The sequence below is a fragment of the Barbatula barbatula genome (assembly GCF_947034865.1).
Source record: "Barbatula barbatula genome assembly, chromosome: 6".
NCBI classification, from domain to species: Eukaryota; Metazoa; Chordata; class Actinopteri; order Cypriniformes; family Nemacheilidae; genus Barbatula; species Barbatula barbatula.
The window spans coordinates 22,593,712-22,615,781 of record NC_136765.1 but is presented as its reverse complement, the minus strand read 5'-3'; the positions used below and the strand labels follow the sequence as shown (position 1 = coordinate 22,615,781).

At 39.7% G+C, this 22,070-nt stretch overlaps 1 protein-coding gene across 1 annotated transcript in view; it reads left to right on the top strand.

Annotated features, from left to right (window-relative positions):
• lrfn5a (leucine rich repeat and fibronectin type III domain containing 5a) overlaps positions 1-19,662 on the top strand; it is a 32,418-nt gene extending 12,756 nt beyond the window's left edge. The window contains exons 2-3 of the mRNA XM_079457899.1: positions 12,758-14,165; positions 18,001-19,662. Of these exons, the coding sequence (XP_079314025.1) occupies positions 12,778-14,165; positions 18,001-18,967 (2,355 nt within the window). The 5' untranslated portion in view covers positions 12,758-12,777 and the 3' untranslated portion in view covers positions 18,968-19,662. The remainder of the gene's footprint in view (positions 1-12,757; positions 14,166-18,000) is intronic.
• The last annotated feature ends 2,408 nt before the right edge of the window (positions 19,663-22,070 follow it).

Genomic DNA, 22,070 nt, shown 5'->3' with positions numbered 1-22,070 from the left:
GTGTGTGTTTGTGTACACCACAGGCAGCTTCAAAGTGAGATGGCGCCCCTGATCCAAGTGTCATTGATCAGAGAGACCTCCACCTCGTGCCTTGCAGCCAAACATTGCTGAAGAGGAACTAGAAGGGAAAATATCTGGAATGTTTGAGACCGGTGAGCCAGACGTAGCCACGGGCATCAAGGTTTAGATTCAAGCTGTAGAGCGCCGTAGATAAGAACCCACCGGGAGATGGGAGGAAAGGTGAGAGGCAGGGGGTTGGGGTGGAACTCCATCTGTGAGACCCCAGGTGCAGCTGGCACAGGTGCTGGAGAACACAGAGGAGCTAAGACAGCCTGCTCAACCGGACCTGGGTGTAAAAAACATCTAAAAGCCCACAATGCAGTACTGACAAGTGCATGCTGCGTGGACAAAAACATTAGCTTCAATTTGCAGGAGGAGTAATTTTTTATGATGCTTTTATATGCTGTGTTTTTCAGTGAAAATAATAATAGTTGACCAAAACTCTTCAAAAAGGGATGGTTTACCATTTTTGTGTCTATCGTTTAGTCAACTTACCCTCGTGCGATTCCAACCTGGTATTATTTTCTATTTTGTCTATTTTTATTTTCTGTGCAGACACAAGGCTTGTTACAACAAAAGTGGGTGGTGATTTACTGTTTCAATAAACTCCAAAAAGGAATAAAAAACTACTGTTAGACTACCATAAAAACCACTGAATATGACAATCGATTTGGAAAACTGTCTCTTACCCCGATTCACAACAATAAGCTTATAAGTTGAGCTGTCGCATAAGATTTGGTGGGAAATATCAATTTTATTTCATTTGACTTCAACCCACGTTCAAACCAAGTGTCCCTAAAATGTTGTATTTCAAACAGATGATATAGAGGCAAAAGCAGTTTTACAAATTCACGAGCAACGGGACCAATCATAGTTTTCAGCATTTATTAATCTTTGTTCATTCATGTTAGTTAATGGCAATAGTTAATACAAACTAACATGAACAATTATAATGTTAACATTTACAACTTTTGATTAAAATGTTAACATTAAAGCTGCCATAACACACACAGTTTCTGCCAATCTCATATTAATCTTGAGGACCGTTTGAATAGTATTGCATACTTGGTATCTTTGAAGAGTATTTTGATCACATTTATAAGAGATGGATACAACTCTACGATTATTTCCTGAAAAATACGACCTCCTGGGTGTGTGTGGGGGGAGGAACTAAATCACAAGCACACAATACATCATCCCAGCATAACTATTGCTTCACTATAAGTTTGTGTTGTATACATTATGCGCCCCCTCTTGCTGTCCGCCATTTTGTCGAAACAAGTCCAATCGCTCCTGAATTTGTAAAACTGCAATCCAGAACTTTTGCCTCTATATCATCTGTTTGAAATGCAACATTTTAGGGAAACGTACTTGGCTTGAAGAAACCATAGAGTTTAACTGGGTGCGCATTATGTGGTTTTAAATGTGGTCAAATTTGATCTTCATGGTCATAATCACAGTTTCACCCATTGCCTAAAATGTCAGAAACCAATGACTCTATCCAGATGCTATGTCGTTGAATCAAGCGCAGTACGTTGGCTACAATCTTTATTTTGTTTACTGTATTCTGAGTCACTTACACATCCTAAATATGTACCTAAAATGCATATTGCAGACTTTTTTAAGTACACGTAATTTCTTTCCAGAAAATTATAATTTCACGATAAATATTCTTTAGTGCAGTGGGAGCGCTTTGGCTGATGTCGGACATAGCAAAAGGGAGCGCGCTTAGTGAAGGGTCAAATCCGCAAACCTAAAAGAACACAAGGGTGAGTAGACGACGACAAATGTTTGCTTTTCTTAGAACTATTATTTTAATAAATGAGCAACACCCCTATTTTGTGGGAATATGATGCCTTCCAACATCAATTCGAAAGGAAAATGACCTGCTCGAGGAGCAATCTCGAAAACTTCAGCCCTCAAGCAATAAAGACAAGCCAACAATTTGCCAAAAGCAACAGCAAGAGATGCTGCAAAACAAATTGATTATAGATCCAGTCCGTCCCATCCTTCTGATGCCGGGCAGGCTGAGAGGGAGGCGGCTTGCTATTCTCACTGATTGTCCATTAGACTCTGCATTAATCCTTAAATGCAAAATCAATACCGGGAGGCAAATGAGATCAGAGCTCTTCTACAGAGCGAAACACACGCTGGTGCAAGTCATGCTTCCAGAAGATGTTTGTTCATTTTGTCCCACACTGTGTGTTCTTGTTTCTTTAGAGCAAACGAGGAGTCATCCAACCATCTGAGACATGCATAGATATTGAGAGACTTTTATACTCTTTAAAGACGAATGAGGATTGCGACAGGTTATTTCATGGGGTTTCGCCATTTACACTTGCAAAAAAGTTACGAAACCCCAAAAGGTAGTAATAATAAGACGTTGATTCTTTTGCTCGTAGTCTGTTTCCAGAAGTCTCCAAGCTACATTTGTACAGCCGATAATTATTTTTGCTTTAAATGGTATTTTTGTTTGATTCTCAGAGTTTTTGGGCTGTATATGTGTGGTCTTTCAAACTGGACTGTGGCAGGTCCATCTGTTCCAGGTTTTAATGTCTGCGCTCATGGGCGGTGCGGATAGCTGAAGGGTCCAAGTTAAGCCCATCGGTTCAAGCTGTGTACATACTGCAGGCACTCACACAGATGGCGGTGATCAACTGTACCGTGACATTCAGGGTTAATCTTTAAAGTTGTCCTCACACCCGAGTGGACAGCATTTGTGAGAAAAGAGGGTTTAGAGAATAAAACTAAACACAAATGCATCATTGGAAAGTGTGTACATGAGTGTATGTACTGTACGTGAGTATTTGTGTCAACACCTGCATCTTTCCATGCTCAGCAGTGCAATTCATCTATTCCCAAAGGAACTTTAAAATGAATGGTCGGATTGTATTGGCTAACACAGTCCACCTACTTACTCTGAAATGTGGCCCTATTTGTTTTGTTTGCTGTTTGGATGGTAATTGATTTCTGTATTATTGCATATTATTTGAACTTTGGTTGAACTCCTTTCACTGCCTATATTAGTCTGTTTGTCTGTATGGAGTTGTGTACACCACGAGTGAGCTCTAACGGGTCCGGTTGGGATTAGCATTAAGAACCTTTGCAATAAAAAAACGATTTAGACTTCACAGGAGAATGAATTAAACTCTAGTTCTGCTTAGTCTCACAAAACAAACCTTTTCACTTTTGGCACAAATTCACATTATGTTGACCATGACCCTTCTACTCACACACATCTATTCAACATAAATTGGTAATGATAACCACAGATCGCTTTCACATTTAGGGTTTAAAAATCTAAATTTAGCCATACCACAGTTTAAGGTCAATCCAGGAAGGGTTTCATTTTGTTTTCAGGACAGTCAGCACAAACTTTTTTTGGGTCACTCAGCACTACTTTTAATAAACAGCCCGGGAATGTATGTACATATATATTTTTAACGTGACATCAAAGTCCTACATATTTGGAGCTGACTAACCAACACCTTACCCTGTCCCAAACCCTGAAATCAGAGCCACAAAGGCAAATTTAGCTAAAAACGTGAGTTTTAAAAAACGTTAGATTGACAGTTGTGCTGACTGACACGAAAAAAGGGGGAACGCCGTGTCCATGAACACGACTCAATAGATAACAGTTCATGACAATATCTTGAATTCCCGTGAGATGTGTTGGATTACGACATCTGAGATTGACACAGAAAATGTCTTGGGTAATTTCATAATATTACATAGCAAGTGCTGTCACTGACCTTCCATTCTGTTTTTGATACCCAACGCCTTTAAGCGCCAAATCCTAACCTTTTGCTTGTTATATTTTCAGCTTCTGGAGCGATTCATTGACAGTTACCTGCAGGGACACTCACAACCGCGTTGGGTGAAATGTTATGAACGTTACTCATATTTAACCTCTCCTTTGAGGTGCACCAACAGTTATCCCGTACTCATCCTTCTGCTTTCCACCGGTATTCTCCTTTAATCCCATAAAGCTTTGCTTGGCTGAACGGGTGCTGTGAACTTCATGCATGAGGTAATCACCTCACTGGGTGTGTTTTCTTTCCTCGCACGCCGAGACCCGACAAAGCCAGAGAGAGAGAGAGAACTATTGATCTTCATAAAGCCCAGCTTTCCCAGCTGTGAACGCCGGCTCTCGGCTCAGAGATAAGATGCTCGCTTCACTTTACATACTCAAACGAGACTTCGATGGCAAATACATTCAAGCGAAACGCCAAGCAAACAAACACACCCTTCTGTGCACATCACGAAGCATTGCGGTCAATCTCAACTCATAGAGACGCTTTTTCTTTTCTGTTTTTACTGTAATTTTGCGGTGACATTATGTTTGTCTATATGTTTTCATTATTAGGTAATATACCACAGGTATATCCATTTTTCATGTTGTCCTTCTCTTCCTACTCGGCAAGAAAAATTTGTTTCCATAAAGCTCGTCTAAATATTACGGAGAATTGTGTTGTTTTACATTAAAAGCTTTTCGGTTCTTTGACAGTAAGCCTCGTTCAGTTCCTACTCCTAAGTAGTTATGGATTTGATATGCAGCTGCTGACAGATTTCGCAGAGGTTATGACACAAGCCATTTTCAATCGGGATTTCTGTTGGCGTATTAGTCATTTATATAACATTTGGAGAAACGCTTACATAAAATCGCTAATGTGATATAATCGCAAGATGGTAGATTGAAATCGAAACCGCCGTGGATTATAACATTAAACAAACTTGCCAATCAGACGAGATCCCTGGGGTTTAAAAGGAGATAACTCTATCTCAAGCACCCCCCTAAAACAAAATTGGGATCAATTACTCAGATACGCAGCCTGCTAAACCCTGCTGTTGCGGATCTGACGGACAGATTAGGCAAAAAAAAAGTTTCAGCCCTTAATCTCACCCTGAAGGACAGGTAGTGTTTGGGACAGGCTTTTATGTTTGGAAGCTTAATTCACAAATTTGTGATATAACTTTTCAAGTTATTTGCTATTGCCTTTGTCTTTGGGTTTGTCTTGTGTTGGTCAATAGTTTCACGTAGTGGGCTTATCTATGAAAGTTATGTGAATTGGAAAATGTAACTTTATAACATTTACAGTGAGACTATAGACTCACTGTGAGACCATGTGTTGCAACAGATTAAATACGTGCCGGCCCAATGACGGTGAAACTTCCCCGGCTGAGTCCTGGTACCACCCAATGTTTCTTTATCTCATCTCCATATACATCTAAGGGAGTTTCTTCTGTCACCTGTGATACGAATACTATGAGATTTGTTAGCATCTTTGGAACGATGTGTATTGTGAAAAGCGCTATAAATAAACGAAAATTGGAAACATCGTTTCACGCTCACTTCCCAGCCAGAAGTGCTACAGATGCTCTGTTGGAGATTAAAAGAGTTCTGCTGCTCTGTTTCAAATCAGCAGGGTCATGACGGCGGTCCAGCGGAAATATCTGAAGGCCTCTGTGACCATCCTCTCCCGCAGGGCGCTCTTTCCTCGCCTGGCTTCAGTTGATGGTGCTGGATGTGATCTGTGGCCAAGGGGGCGGGGGAGGACTCAACGGGAGTTGAAGGATCTTCTAACAAGCTGTGAGAGACAGGCCACAGGGGGCAGCAAGAGGCTAGAGAGGCTCCGCAATTGGGCTCGAGATGCGGGTGTGTTTGTGTGTATAAGGATGCTCTGGGTCGCACCTCCACCAGACAGCTTGAACATTACAAATCCTGCTGAGCTTCAATTTTCAGACACAGGAAACCACACAGAGAATTTATTAACATGTGCCAGAGTGACACGTGAAGTCACATGCATGCCATCAAGCGTAGTCTCATTCGTGTGGAATCTTCAAACTGTGAATCATACGAACGTATTGAAAAGAGACTCAAAGAAATGGCTGCATGTTGTGTAAACGTTAAGATGTGGGGATTTTGTAAAATTAATTTAAAACTAGACAGATAAGTGTTTCTCACCAATTTTTATATTCTATTTTCACCAATTTAGTTTATTTTTATGCTCTTTTACTAGAAAACTTCTATTATTAAAGGGATATTTCAGCAAAAAATGAAAATTCTGTCATCTTTTGCTTACCCTCAAGTTGTTCCAACTTGTTCTACAGAAGAAAGAAAGATATTTGGCGAAATGTAATTTTAATTTCTTTGACGTAATTTACTCACATATTAGGAAACGTTTAAATGGCAGTCAAAGGCATTCAAGAACTGTTTGCTTAAGAGAATAAAAATATACAATGATTGTTTATCTACTATGGTAGTGAATGATATCCCAGCACTGAAAATGGCTGTGCTAAGTCATCACTGTAAAAAAGATAGATTTTAAATCAGGCGTTCAGAATAAAAGTTTGAGTTCACACAATATGTCTGTTCACTGTGCACGAAATTTTGCATTTATAAACACATACCCATACATATATATTGTGGTGAGGAAGTGACGCGGGGCCGGTGGCGTGAGTGATAAGTGCAAGCAGCTGTGCGCGCACCGGTCCCGCATCTTATCACGGAGGAGACCGGGAGCTTAAAAGGACGATCGGCAGGACTGTTGACGAGAGAGGACCGGGCCCGGACATATGTTTAGTTTGTGTATGTTTTATGGCCGGCAGTCTACCGTGAGGTGGCTGCCGGTTACTTCCGTGTTTATTTAATTAAAGTTTTAGTGTTTGAATGTTCGCCGGTTCCCGCCTCCTTCCTTCCCTTATAACGAACTTTATTACATATATATTTAGCAAAACTATAAAAATGAATCAATGTTTATGTACAATGTTTAAAATATTTAAACTGTTAATATGAATATATACAGTGCATGCAGATGTTTCCTAAATATACTGTACATGTACTGTATGTGTTTATAAATACAAAATATATATGCACAGTGCACAGACATATTGTGTAAACACAAACGTTTATCCTGGATCGTGATTCAGCCCTAATTTTACAGAATTATCACATATTGCAAAAACATGTCAAATAGAAATACACTGCAAATTCAACTGTAAAATATTATGTAAAACATGTACGTTTTCTTCGTACTAATTTTTTTTGTTTTTTATGGCTCCCCTGCCGGCCAGAATTGTACAATTTTTTACAGTGCATCTCTTCCCACAGTAAAGATGTTCAGGTATTAATGCACATCTGCTGCTTATTGTCTTATTAATTCACTAGTGGAAGAAAAATCTTATTTTTATGATAAAATGGGTGAAAAATAAGACAAACACTGAAAGATTAAAAGGCCGGAATATCAAAGAGACTTAAGGTTGGCCTTTTCGATCTAGTAATGCCCTAGCTGGCAATGACACACAGCATCCTCACTATGTATCGGTGAGTATTACATCTGCAAGCCTCGCCTTTTCTCCAGAAACTGCACAAATCTAGTTCCTCTATGACCCCAAACAAAAGAATTGTTGAGCATATTGTCTGATGGTATCGTCTCCTATTTATAAACAGGCAGAGCGGCATTACAAGGGTCAGTGGACAGAGATGCAGCTTCTTTGTGTCTAATTCCAGCCCGCAGTCTTTTACTCAGGGATTACACACAAACCAAAAGAGAAATGAGATTCCCCGATAAGATCTGTCCTGTGTCACAAGCTTCACACGCTATATTAAAATTCATCTCATCGCATGCTGAGCAGAATTCATTTTCCCATCCAATTAAGTGACCCAGCTCTCTCTGTCTCTAGCAGTTGCGTCTGCGTGTGACACGCTCACGTGGTTTCTTCCTGTTTGATCAGTGGCGAACAATAGGTTATCTCACCGGAGCGCAGATTTCCCATGATTGCTGCACTCCGCTCCCCTTAAGCGTAACTCTTGAAAATTGGGAAAAGTTGGCGGAGCAGGCCGAGGTGTACAATATTGCTTTATTTTGACATCTTTTCATACAACTGCAGGGATCACGAGAGAGACAAAGCAAAAAAAGTGGGACTCACTTGAACACAGAGGAAAATGTTGCTCGGAGATTCATTGGGTGATCATGCGTGGCTCTGGGGATTCTTACTTGTGTTTCAAATTAAATATTAAAGGACGTTTCTCCTTAAATACGCAAAGAAAGAGTATGTATGTATACAAGTAGATAGCATAGTCATTCGAATTTGATTTGATTTGGGGGAAATTCGATAAGAAATTGAGCATATGCAGACTTTGGTGTCTTGGCCAATGAATCTTGCTTTGTTGAGTTCTGAAACTCTAAAAGAGACATTAGAGAAAACAACTGAATATTAAAGACCCCCTCATGGGCTGGAGAACCAGAACACAGTTTGTGACATTGTTGAGATCTGGAAGTATAAAGCTGTAATGTGAGATGACTGCCATCTTCATTCTTCATTTGCTCTCATTGCTGTCGAGGAGATGGAATTGACAGAATAAAGAGATCTAATGTGTGATTTCTCTTCCCTGAATGAGGGGAAAACTAATTATTTTAGGGCAGGCAGCAAAGCCAGCTGGCCAGAATGAAGGAAGCGATCTGAAGATGAGGAGAGATGTTTAGTATGGATGCTGTATTGTGTGTCACTGGCAGTAATGCTGTGGGTGGTCATTGCTCCAGGCAACCACAGCGGATGTTTTGATGATTTTTTCCTCTCTGTATCTCAATCCATCTCTCTCAGTCTGTACCTCTCTCTCTTTTATGGAGATTTTAGCACTCTATTTTGCCATTAGGTGATGATTAATCTTGAATAAGCAGTCTGAAAAATGCTGCTGCCATCCCTCAGCGCGAGGAAAACATACAGCTCCATTTTTCTCTTGTTGAAGTTTGAATCTGCGTCCTCTGGGAAAGTCAGCCTCCCTCTTAAGACTGTTACAGCAGAACATACACTATATTCACAGAAATTGTGAATTTCTGAAGCAATTCAACTGGGTATATGTTTAGTGTTGTGGCGTTGTCAACACATACTTGAGCGAACTGACAGCCCTCTTCTCTTTTCTCATTACACTGGCTCATCATGCATTTTATGAGTGTTTATTGTGCATGCATCATCTCTTTGATATTTACTTTAGTCACTTGTCTTTTACTAAGTTGTCCTTTTATACGAAGTTGCTTTGAAAGTACAACCCTTTAAAAGGTGCAACTCTGAGAATCCCATGAGGTGGTGAAGACAGAATCTTTATGCATGCAACTGAAATTTGCAAGGACAGTGCGGGTGTATGTAAATGCATTATTGTTTTATCTAACCGATTGGGATTGGTTTGCTGGGGTTTTCAGATTCGAGTGAGAACTTTGCACATGTTAGATTTATTCTTCACAGCTCGTAAAAGTATCTAGGTAATGGCGCTACATTCCTGGATGAGAGAAAAACGAGTACCCACAATGCATTGCAACACGAGCAGCTAATAACGGACACGTAATTTACCGAAGTTAGAATATGTTCCTTATTTGGGGCACATAGTAACATCATTGTGTAAAACGTAGAGAAGCTGAACAGTTGAAGGTTAGGTGTGTGTTTCCTGCATCACCAACCTTGCAAACTAGTGATGACCTTTTTTTTAAGATCACATCTTTAATTTAGAGAATCATGTACAAATTTATTCAGAAAAGGAGTAACGATAAAGATAAAGCGGTTTTGTGCTTGTTCAAGATGCACCAAAAAAATTCTTCATTTTTTGTCTCAAATAGGTTTGCATTCGAATACTCTTAAAGGGATACTCCACTTAAAAATTTAAATTCTGTCACGATTCATGATTCTGTCCCCAAGTTGTTGCAAACCTGTATAAATGTATTTTGCTCCGTTGATATTCGCTACTGAGATTTTTGGGACATTGTTGACTACCATAGTAGGAAACATAAAAACGGTAGTCGGTGGTGCCCTAGAACCGTTTGCTTTCCAAAATTCTTCAAAATATATTCTTTCTTTTGTGTTAAAAAAACAATCATATGGTAGTCGATGATGTCCTGAAAATGTCCGTTGCTAACATTCTTCCAAATATCTCTCTCTTTTTTCAACCGAACAAAGATATCTATACAGGTTTGGAACCACTTGGGGGTTAGTAAATGATGAACGGATTATTAGTATCCCTTTAATGAAGGACAAAGGATGTTGATGAATCAAATGATTTAAGGACATTTGGAGCTTGGAACGGTAGACAAAAACACTTTTGAAAAACACTTTTAGCTGTTCGGTAGGAATGAGAGGTTCTTAGCATGCAGATGAAATGCAGCTTCTAGTCACATTACAAGTGAAATACGTGATAAGATTGACACTGTTACAGTTAATACTGGTAAATTTTGAACCTGTTTTAAGGGTTGACTCTACACTGTCATGCAAATTCCCTCAATTTGTCCTATGATAAAATAATAATACAAATAATTCTGTCATATAACTTCTTCTGAAGATCCACTGCCATGTATTACAAACTCAACATACTGTTCATATGCGCAGTATCTTATTACTCACTATCTCACTTTGCCTTTCCTCTCTCGCCCTTCTCGCTCAAATCATGTGGCTTAATTCTATCCACAGGGTGGAATGAAAATCAATAGTAAAGACTTACAGTGTGGGAAAGAACATGATCTTTGCATGTGCTCTGCATTGGGTGGAATTACAGAATTACATTTGTTATACTTGTGTTATTTTTATCGTGCATGTGCTGAGGTTAATTTCACAGAATGAGTCATCCTTCTTATTTAAAGAGATAGTCCACCTAAAAATGGACAGTCACTGATTGCTCACCGTGGAGAACAGAGGCTGTGCAAGTCCAAAAATGATGACATAAAAGCATCATAAAAGTTGATTGTATACGTTGAAATAGCCCTTCAATCTTGTTTATGTGATTTGAATATTTGGTAAATTGATGCATGCCGATCATTTAATTTGACGAACTTCTTGTGACGTCTTGGATGAGGTAATGTTAGTGACTTTTATTTTGGTCCTCACTTAAAGCTGTGATCATTGTTAATGTAATGCATTTGTTTTGGTCATTTAAGAGTAGTACTATATAAGTAAATGGGTACCGCCGTTATGGGTTACCAACATTTTTCTAAATGTCTTCTTTTGTGTTCTGCGGAAGAAAAAAAATCATACAGGTTTCAAATGACAAGTGATGACAATCCCGTTGCGGTTGAACTTTCCCTTTAAGACTCTAACAACAAGATGATGTAGTCAGTCAGAAGGTCTCTTGTAATTTCACGTCTGATACTTAGACAGCCTCTTGTGTGCCCTTACGATTTTTTAGTCTGATGTCAGATTCTTTTTGCATTTAATGATGGCAGTTTTAATGCAGTAGCCTCTACGAGAGCTGACCCTGTATTGTGTCACTATACACTCAGCTCGGTGCAATTATATAATTAAATATAATACCAGTGTCCCCCCTCGATCAGGGTCTCACAAAAGTCTTCCCCGTTCACACTCACAGTCATTATGAAACAGCTCTTCTGCACACCCACATAGTTCTAATGCAAAGTGAAGGACTCTACAGTGGGAAAAATGAGTCACACCTTTAAGAGATGTGTTGAAGCCCGAGGAGACGAGAGGAAGAAGTTAAAACCCTTGAAATCTCTGACCAAAAGAGCACATTGAGTGTAGAATGCATTATTCGGGTGCTTAATTGGTAGAGCTTTAATAAACCGAGGTGTTGAAATGATTCCTGTGTGTTATGAGGATTATTAGTCTAGTGTTGTGCTGCGCCTGAAATAAATGCACGCTCCTTAGAGACAATGCGGGTCTATTTTGAGTAGTGTTGCCATGTTTGTTTATCTTAAGCGATTTTTTAAAGTTGTTTATAAATATGGACTGTTTTTAGTAATTATTGCTTGGTCGATATTGGTGCAATGAAATTTGACCAACAAATAACTATTGCCCCTCTCTTTTGTATTATATATTGTAGTATATTATTATGTATATGATTATTATATGATGTAAATTATGTATACATTATATTTTTATGTAAATCATTATACATTTTTTGCCTTTCTACAAATATGAAAGCACACATTTGTTTTCTTTCTCCATTGGTAGGTGTGTGTTCACAAGGATTATTTAAATTCTTGTTTATTATAGTTTTATGCTGGAATTGCGCTAGAATAAAACTAATTTATTCAAATAATTCTCCTTATTTTTCCGTAATGCTCAGACAAATGTAATAAGAACAATGTGGCAGCTTATTAACTATACGCTACTATTTTGTTGAGACGAGTCCCGTATAGAGATGATTTTATCTGAACAGGTTGGTTGTTTTTCATAAGATCTGGCAACACTGGTTTTATGCTTGGAACACAGCTGTGTTTCAAAGGTGCTGATTTCTCACATCTATTGTGGAGTTTTGTTTGTTTGTTTCTACTGAACAGGATAAACTGCTCAAAACAACTAAAATAATAGCACTCTTACATGTGTTAGATAAGTCCTGGACACTTGATATTTCACGATAAATCAACAAATCAATGCTGTCTTTTTGAAACCTTGAATCTCCATATTTTAAATGTTTTGCCATAAATCATTATTATTAGTCACCCTTTGTCACTGGGCTTTGCAAATATCTAGCCAATAAACGTGTTTGTCCACTTTGAGAACAGAGTATTTCATAATTTCAAAAGTACAGTGCTTTTTCCATTTCCTGAAAAACAGCTAATTTTGACGTCCAAGGTTTTTGAAACTACAGCGACGAAATGTAATAATGTTCTAACAATAATAAAAGTCTGCTTTGTATAAAATTGCTGTGTAAAGTCACAATCGTTTTATAATCACACAATTTCTTTCTCTTTTCCAGGTGTAAGAACCTGATTTACAATGGAAAAGCTGCTTGTCTGCCTGTTGGTTATTGGAATGGCAGTGAAGGCCCAGATCTGTCCGAAGCGCTGCGTGTGTCAAGTTCTGTCCCCCAACCTCGCAACTCTCTGTGCCAAAAAAGGGCTGCTCTTTGTCCCGCCCAACATTGACAGGCACACCGTGGAGCTCCGGCTAGCTGATAACTTTATCACCAGTGTAAAACGAAAAGACTTGGCCAACATGACCAAGCTGGTGGATCTCACTTTGTCAAGGAATACGATAAGCTACATCACCCCACATGCGTTTACGGACCTGGAAAACCTACGAGCCTTGCATCTCGATCACAATCGGTTGACCCGAATCTCCAATGACACCTTCAGTGGCATGTCCAAACTACATCACCTGATTCTGAACAACAACCAACTGACCCTCATTCACATGGGAGCCTTCAATGACCTTTTAGCCCTGGAAGAACTGGACTTATCCTACAACAACCTAGAATCCATACCCTGGGAGGCCATTCAGAGAATGACCAGCCTGCACACCCTCAGCCTGGACCACAACATGATCGACTACATTCCCGAGGGAACCTTCTCCCTTTTGCAGAAGCTCAATCGCTTGGACGTGACCTCCAACAAGCTCCAGAAACTCCCACCGGACCCTCTTTTTCAGCGGGCGCAGATTCTTGCCACGTCAGGTTTTATGAGCTCTGCCATGTTTGCCCTGAGTTTCGGAGGAAATCCTCTACACTGCAACTGCGAGCTTCTGTGGCTCAGGCGACTTAGCCGTGAGGACGACTTGGAGACGTGTGCCACGCCCTCACACCTCTCCGGGCGTTACTTCTGGTCCGTCCCGGAGGAGGAGTTTCTTTGCGAGCCGCCTCTCATCACCCGCCGCTCCCACGAGATGAGGGTTCTGGAGGGCCAGAGAGTGGCATTGAAGTGCAAAGCCAGGGGAGACCCGGAACCTGTCATTCACTGGATATCTCCAGACGGGAAGTTAATTTCGAACTCGTCACGTACGTTGGTTTACAATAACGGGACGCTGGACATTCTAATAAGCACGGTAAAGGATACGGGCTCTTTCACTTGCATCTCCTCGAATCCCGCCGGGGAGGCCCATCAGACTGTGGAGCTGGTCATAATCAAGCTTCCACACATTAGCAACAGCACCAACAACATCCAAGAGCCAGACCCCGGCTCTTCAGACATCTCCACTTCTACAAGGGCTGGAGCAAACGGCAGTAATCACACAGGCGATGCCAAGACCAGTCCGGATAAGAGGGTGGTTATCGCCGAAGCCACTTCATCGACCGCTCTCATCAAATTTAACTTCCAGAGGAATATACCTGGAATACGCATGTTTCAGATTCAGTATAATGGAACTTATGATGATTCTCTTGTTTACAGGTGAGAATAACAAACTTTCTTTTTTAAGTTGAAGGCTAGAGAAACACTCATTCCTACTTATTTGATGATCTACATTGAACATAGAATTTAGTTCACCCCAACAAATAACAGTTCTGTCACCATTTACTCACCCTCTTGTCATTTCAAACCTGTTTGACTTTCTTTCATCTGCAGAACACAAAAGAAGATATTTTGAAGAATGTTGGTAACTGAACAACGGCGGTACCCATTGTTAGTTTTGTGTGCAAGTCAACAGGTACTGCCGTTGTTCGGTTACCAACATTCTTCAAAACATCTTCTGTGTTTTTTGCAGAAGAATACGTGAATTATAATATGTGAAGTGTATACAGTATAAGTATAGAGGGGGTCCGGTCGCTCGTCCTGTTATGCTCCCAATCTCCTCCATGATACGAGACCGAATACCGGCTCTCGTCCTGCCTACCTCATTCCAGGACCTATATGTGTATTTTAAGTGTAGTGAACGTTTAGTACGCAACTAGTTTTAAACTACGTTTTTTCTAATAAGAAGTGCATAAAAACGAATCTCTCATAAAATAAAGTGTCACAGGGACGGTACCCTTTTTTCACGGACATCGAATATTACAGTTATGTTGCACAGGTTCAGGTTTTTTTATATAGCATATGATCATCTTATTTTCTGTAATTATTACCTGAATGGATCCCTGGATGATATGCATAACCTTGTGTTAACTGGAATTGATTGGATTGTCTTTATAAAAACACAGGTGACAACCGCGTGGTGTTAAAGAAGCCAAACCTGAAAAACAGCTTATGCACAGTGCATTAGCACACAGATCCATCACCACTGTGTGTGTTGTTCTCATGAAGGGCTGGATCAGTTGCGTGCTCTTTGTTCAAGTGAAACCGGAGCACAGAAATCCATTTCTAATTTTCTTTTAAGCAAGAAATGCTGCGGTACTTAAAATGACTGCTGCGTTTAAATAATATTCCTTCCCTGCTTATTGTATACAAGAACTACTGTATTCTACATACATGTATTTATGAATGTCTGACACAGCTTTCAAATACTCAGCTGCAGTTCTTGTACACTGACTTCAGATTTTGTCTTGTTGAAGCGGGTGTGTAGTTTTATTTTCATGGTACAAAACCCATCCCGGGTTGAAATGCAGCGCCAGTTAGATAAGTCATTTGTTGGTTGTTATCCGATTAGTGTAAACAGTACGCTAACAATTAGTGTAATTCGTGTAACAAAACACTTGTTTGAGCATCCTTACTAGCCTGACACACCAACATCCAATAGGTTTAAATGAGTGTCAGGGTTTGGAGTGGGGCCGTCTGTTTTTCCATCCAATGAAACGAGGGGTGCGTCTATAGAAAGCATCTTTGACATCATCCTTTATTTCATTTTGTGTGAAGGTGCAAACATTATCAACCTGATCTCACAAGAAAATGTGATCGATTGAGTCTGAGATTTCATATTACTTGTAAAATGTGAATTGTACAAAAGTACTTCACTTAGAAGCTTCACTTCTAAACCTAACATCACTGGTGTAAGAGCAGATCACACTCAAATGTACAATGGAGATTGTGCGATCTCTTACGAACGATCCACCTTGTAAAATAGATTTGAGTTGCCAATTTTAAAACATTGGGCTGTTGGAGCTTTCAGCATTCGGTTTTTACTATCATATCATTTCCTGAGACTGAATAAAATCTGTAGACCTCTGATTAGCATTAGCGAAAGTGTCTTGTTAGAGCACATAAAACTGTACAATTAACTAATTACTTAAGTTTACAGCAGCGATAATATTCCGAACCATTGCACGTCTCAGCCAATCTCTGTTTTAGTGCTATCTCGAACATTATTCCCTTTCATATTCTCTGTACGCCCTAATATATTCTCATAATTATGTTCTATTCAGACACGCTTGAGGAATCAAAAGAGAGTCGGTTTAGGGTTTACTTTATCTCAATGGAGATGAGCCGCTAATCATAATAACGCACACACTGCCCATGAGTGTTCAGTTCAGTCAAACCCACAGTACTGCAGTGAGGCCATTACCTTGTAATTTGTGTACTGAGAACATCTTGTGGGAAGTCCTTTTTGAAATGATGAGAATGAAGCCCACGGAACGACTACAGATAGATTTTGACCTATTTTCCTAGAGAAGAGCCCAGTGAGGCTTATACCCCATGTTATTATCAAATCACTATACTACACCGGCTGTTTCGGCAACACTTTTGGCAGCTGGACGGTTTTATGGAAATTTACAACAACAGAATTTAATAGACATCACAAACAGGGCAGAAATTGCCAAGTGTAACGTGAACGTTAAGGGATAGTTCACTCAAGAATGAAAATTCTGATTTATTCACCCTCATGTCATTCTTTCGTCTGCAGAACACAAAAGAAGACATTTTGAAGAATGTTGGTAACCAGACAACATTAGACCCCGTTGACTATCAATGTATGGACACAAAACCTCTGAGACATTTATCAGAATGTCTTTTTTGTGTACCACAGTCAAATTCATGTTAAAAAATGAATTCTTTATTTATCTGTGATCGCCAATCCTACAGCTTTTCTTCTCTTAACACCAATTTGTGATGCTAATGATTCACAGCCAGTGCTAATAAGATGTTATATTTAACAATAAAGCTTCTATAAATGAGAGAAAATTCTCAGACTCAGTCCACTGAGAACAGTACAGTTCATCATTTATAAAAACATTCATATCAGCACTCGCACCTGTTAATGCTCCTATATACATTTTTCAACTGTTTTGTGAAACTCGACCTGATCCATTAACCTCTTAAGAGCATTAAACACACTTTGTGTTAATTATAACAACCCCGCAATTAAAAACCTCCCTTGATTCATTTGTATGGATGGTGGTGCACACTATCAACCAGTGCGCTGAAACGTTCCGGGGCAGAAGAGCATGAGCCCATTTCGACTGAGAGCCTTTGTGCTCCAAATACAGTCCGTTTGCACAGGAAATCACAGAGCAGTTCATTCAGAAGCCTGAATGCGCTGAATGTTTGCCAGGCTGTGAAAGAGGCAGGTGGGGCACATGGGGACGAATGATAAGAGATGCTATTGTTCACGTCTGCGACAAACCACTCGGAGAGCGGTAGCGGACCCTGGGTACCCGCAGGTACAGCGGTACTTCCTGTAGATACAGATTTTATGCCGCATCGGTCTCACACTCTTTAGATGATGTGATTAAACACGCCTTCAGCAGGGTAAACATAAAACCGATAAGAGATCCTGCAGATATCACAGTTTGCCCAGAATAGCATAATACATTCTCCCTTAGGTCTGAGTTTGCCATATTAAAAAAAAAATGCTATAAAAATATTTATGTGTGAAGGTCTTAAATGTGCACTTTATCTCTGTTCCGTATAAAAAATGTAAAAACATATTGTGTGTAGAGTGTTTTTTATATACAGCTGCAAACATGGTTGCAATGTTTCTTGGTTGCAAATTGTATAATTGTATGTTTTTATTATTAGTTAGTTTTAATATGAATTCATTAAAAATTAATATTGTGTACAAAAATATAAATTAATTGTTAAAATATTAATTATTTGTTCAGAAGTTTTTTCTTTATTAATTAAATAATTCATATTTATTATTTATTTAAAATATTTAATATTTGTGAATTTAGTTAAATGGAGCTGGTGTCATGTCTTGTCTAGGCTAAAGTACCACGCAATAAATAACATCCATTATGATGACATAGGTGTAAATTAACATTTTGCAGGAACTGGTTTCACTCTTGAAGTTGCTAAGACAGATGAATGAAACGTCACGTTTTATTCTAACACTGTTCTTTCCTTTGCCCAACAGAATGATTCCCCCAACGAGTAAAAACTTCCTGGTGAATAACCTGGCTGCAGGGACGCAGTATGATCTCTGCGTGCTGGCCATCTACGACGACGGCATCACCTCGCTGACGGCTACGCGGGTTGTGGGCTGCGTGCAGTTCACCACGGAGTCTGAATATTTGCGATGCCACTTCATGCAGTCCCAGTTCCTGGGCGGCACCATGATCATTATCATCGGGGGCATAATCGTTGCCTCTGTCCTGGTTTTTATCATCATCCTCATGATCCGCTATAAGGTGTGCAACAGCGGTGGCGCCAGCAAGGGGACCTCGGTCAACGACGTGCACTCGCAAACCAACGGGGCGCAGTCACAGGGGTGTTCAGTCACCCCCTCTGTGTCCAAACAAGGTGCTTTGAGCTTGGAAGGAGGAGAAGGTTACCAAAAGAGTTCTACCCCTCCTCCAGATTCCCAAACCCATACGTCAGAGACCTCCGTTCTGGACTGTTCCACTACCACTTCCCTCGTAAGTCAAAGCTGGGCGACGCCCGGCTCTTCAGGATCACTCAAGCCAAAGCGCAAACCGGCGCCAAAGCCCATTCCCACGGCCGGCGCTGAGCCAAAGGTGGAGGCGCTACCCAACGCAGAGACGCAAAACACCAACCGCAACAACTCCACCGCCCTGCAGCAACCTCTCCTACCCGCGCCCTCTTCTCGCTTCAAAGACACCCCGATCTTACGGAGGGCACGCCCCTCTGCGTCCAAGTATATGACACTGCCTGTCGAAGGAGTGCGGGCCAAACGCAGGTACTCTTTAAATGAGAACCTGTCAAAACATCACTGCTATGTGGGTCCGCAGAAGCTGGGAAACGTGTTTTGCAAGCGGAGTATGTCCATGAACGGAATGCTTGTACAGATGGCAAACTCGAATGTAGACAGTGAGAAAGCCACATTGTCCAGTTCAGAGTGGATTTTAGAAAGCACGGTTTGAATGTACAACTGCTGTTCAGAAGGCCGTGTGCCTACATTTCTCATGTTGTGTATGTGCATTTGTTTGCGCGTGAGTTTGTGCGTGCGTGCATAGGTACTGAAAGTATATAAATGTGAGAATGAGTGAATGTGCCTGAAAGCACGCGATTCAGAGATTTGCACCGTTTTGTTTGTTTCCACCTTCAAGTCATATCTTCTGCCGTCATTACTTTTATGTTTTCTGGAAGCCCACGAATTATGCGGATGCTTGCCTTGAGGGAGTCCTCTCCAAGGGTCTCCTTCCTCTGAAGGTGGTAGCTGCTTAGATTGAGATCCACCACCCCCATAGCAACCATCAAAGATACTCACCTCCACCTTCACTACACTCTCCGAGCATCATGGTAAGAGGAAAACATTGGTGCCTTCCTGTGTCCTCTTGCCAGGGGCTCCTATTGGATATGAGCTTTGTCTAAGGATGGAAATAAACATGAGAGTTTTCACAAAAAAGCCTTTCTATTCAAGGAAATGACATTTCCTGCATATTATAGAAAACTTTAAAACAAGTATATAAAGACTCGGTACTGGGACCTGTTATTAAATTGATATTTTTTAAAATCAAACCTTTTCTTTTCAGTGACGTTAATTTTGCCTTAGTTTTAAGGCACAAAAAAAATCCATGTACAGAAAGACAACATCTGATGTGTTCTTATGTTGTGTAAAATAATAAAAAAATCAAACTATTTCCCCGTGTCATTGTAAAGGCTGAACAAATGGAGGTGTCTGTGTAACATGATTTGTGGGTCAACATTTGAAAGCCCTGCTCATAAATCCTGTTAAATTGGGAGCTGTGGTTTCCAGATATTCACACATCACTCGGGCTAATAAACAACAATTTTACATAGTGTTACCCCTCTACAGACACATAACACACGGCAAATAATGCAGTCAATATTATCAGTCATAATTATATGACTTATCTCAATGTAGATAACAAATGACAAGTAAAGGGACTGTTGAACTGTTTAAATCTAATCACATATGTTTGGTCTGGTTATCCTCACACTGTGAACTCTAAAATCATATCTAGCATAATATAAGGAAATAACCACTTCATCAGGAATTATGATCTCATCGTTTATTAAAGAATCTGCACTATAAGAGATTTAAATACTAAATCTATCATATTAGTTTTGAAGACATGTTAACAATTATGCAAAAAAGGGAATTTGCGTCTGTATAATGACAGTTTTCAATACCTTTGAGAAGTGGGACTAAAAAAAACTTGCAGGGAAATGCATCCATACACTCAAAAAAAATGCTTCGTGGTGTTAAAACATGGTTGGGTAAAATATGGACAAAACCAACCTTAACAATTTCCATAAACTGTGTACCATGGGCTGAAACAACCCAGCATATCTTTCGTTGTCCTTCCAAAACCTTGGATGTCCAAATTTGCTTTTTTTCAGGAAATAGAATATAACAGTACTTAAGTAATAAAATACTGTTGTCAAAGTTGACAAGCACTTCTGTATACTTTTTATAGGTAAGATATTTGCAAAACCAAGTGGCAAACATTAAAGGTGGCTAATAATAATGATTTATTAAATAAAATAAATAAAAGTATAGCAGTAATATGTGAATTTAGTCCATATGTTACCCAACCATGGGTCGAATCAAAAAAGCATTGTTAGGAAAATACGAAATGACCCCATCTAGGGTTCCACCAGTCAATCTCAGCCATTTCCACTACTGGTGCTGGTAAATGTTTACAGTAAGAAATCATGTGACCAAGAGAGTCGGAGACCTTAACTTAAAGCCATTTAACATCTTAATGAATCCACCCAAAATTTAAATTATTTCAGGAATTTCTCACCCTCTAGTTGTTCCAAACATGTATGAATGTTTTGTTCGGTTGAACACAAAGAGAGATATTTTGGAATAATGTTAGGAACCAACAGTTCTGAAGCACCATTGACTGCCATTGTAGGACATTTTAAATGGTAGTCAAAAGTGCACCAGAACTGATTGTTTTCTTACATTTCTCAAAAGACCAAAACATTACTAAACAAATGTCCTACTATGGCAATCAATGGTGCTTTAGAACGGTTGGTTGCTAACATTATTCCAAAATATCTCTCTTTGTGTTCAACCGAACAAAGAAATGTATACATGTCTAGTACATCTAGAGGGAAAGGGTAACTTTCTCCTGTGGCTCAGGGGTTAGAACGCGGGTGCTAGTAATGCAACGTATACAATGTATAGTATAATGCAATGTAAGTCGCATAGCGTCTGCCAAATGCATAAATGTAAAATGCAAGAAATGAAAGAAGTTCCCCTTTAAAGCCCTGGACTCCTTATGGTAAGTCACTTTTGAAAGCTCTCCGATCATGACCACATATGGTTTCCAGTTGGCGGTTTTAGCAGCGGTATGTCCCACGTCAGCTTTATTGTCTCATAGACCCACAAGTCATGTGTCTCTGCCATCAAGATTGTGCCGGAGGGCAATGGCATTTTAACAACCGTCACTCCACTTGTTCGGTCACAATTAGTCCAGAGTCTTTAATCGGCATGTGTCAGCTCATTAGGCGGAGGAAAGGTGAACATGCAGAGAATTGCAACTAGTCTTCAGAGGAAAGTCAATCTATAAATGTTATTCATAGGAAAGCCTGTTGGCACAGTGGACACAGTTAAATTAAAACGAATATAAATATGACAGATATTATATTTGGTACTGCACTGATAACCCCTGTTAGAATAAGAGATCTGACTGGGGAATAAAGGATTTCATTTGATGTCATAAACACAGATGTGATTTCACAAAAAAAGGCTTAAAGAGATTTTTCCTTACTGATGAGATTAAAACTCGACAGATGTCTTTGTATCCAAACAGTAGTCTGAGGTTCAAAAGCTGTAACTGGAAAAAAACATTTCATTGTGATTCATCTTGTTTATTTTGTAGTTCTTCTGAGACGCATTTGGTACGGTTAACAGTTAAAGACCAAGGAAAAAACCTTGTACATATGTGTTGGATCTAAATTGGACTCTTTTTTTGTACGAGCATTTAAAAAAACGAGTTACAGAAGCTCAACCTTCTATCAACCTCAACCAACAACATTTTCTTGAAA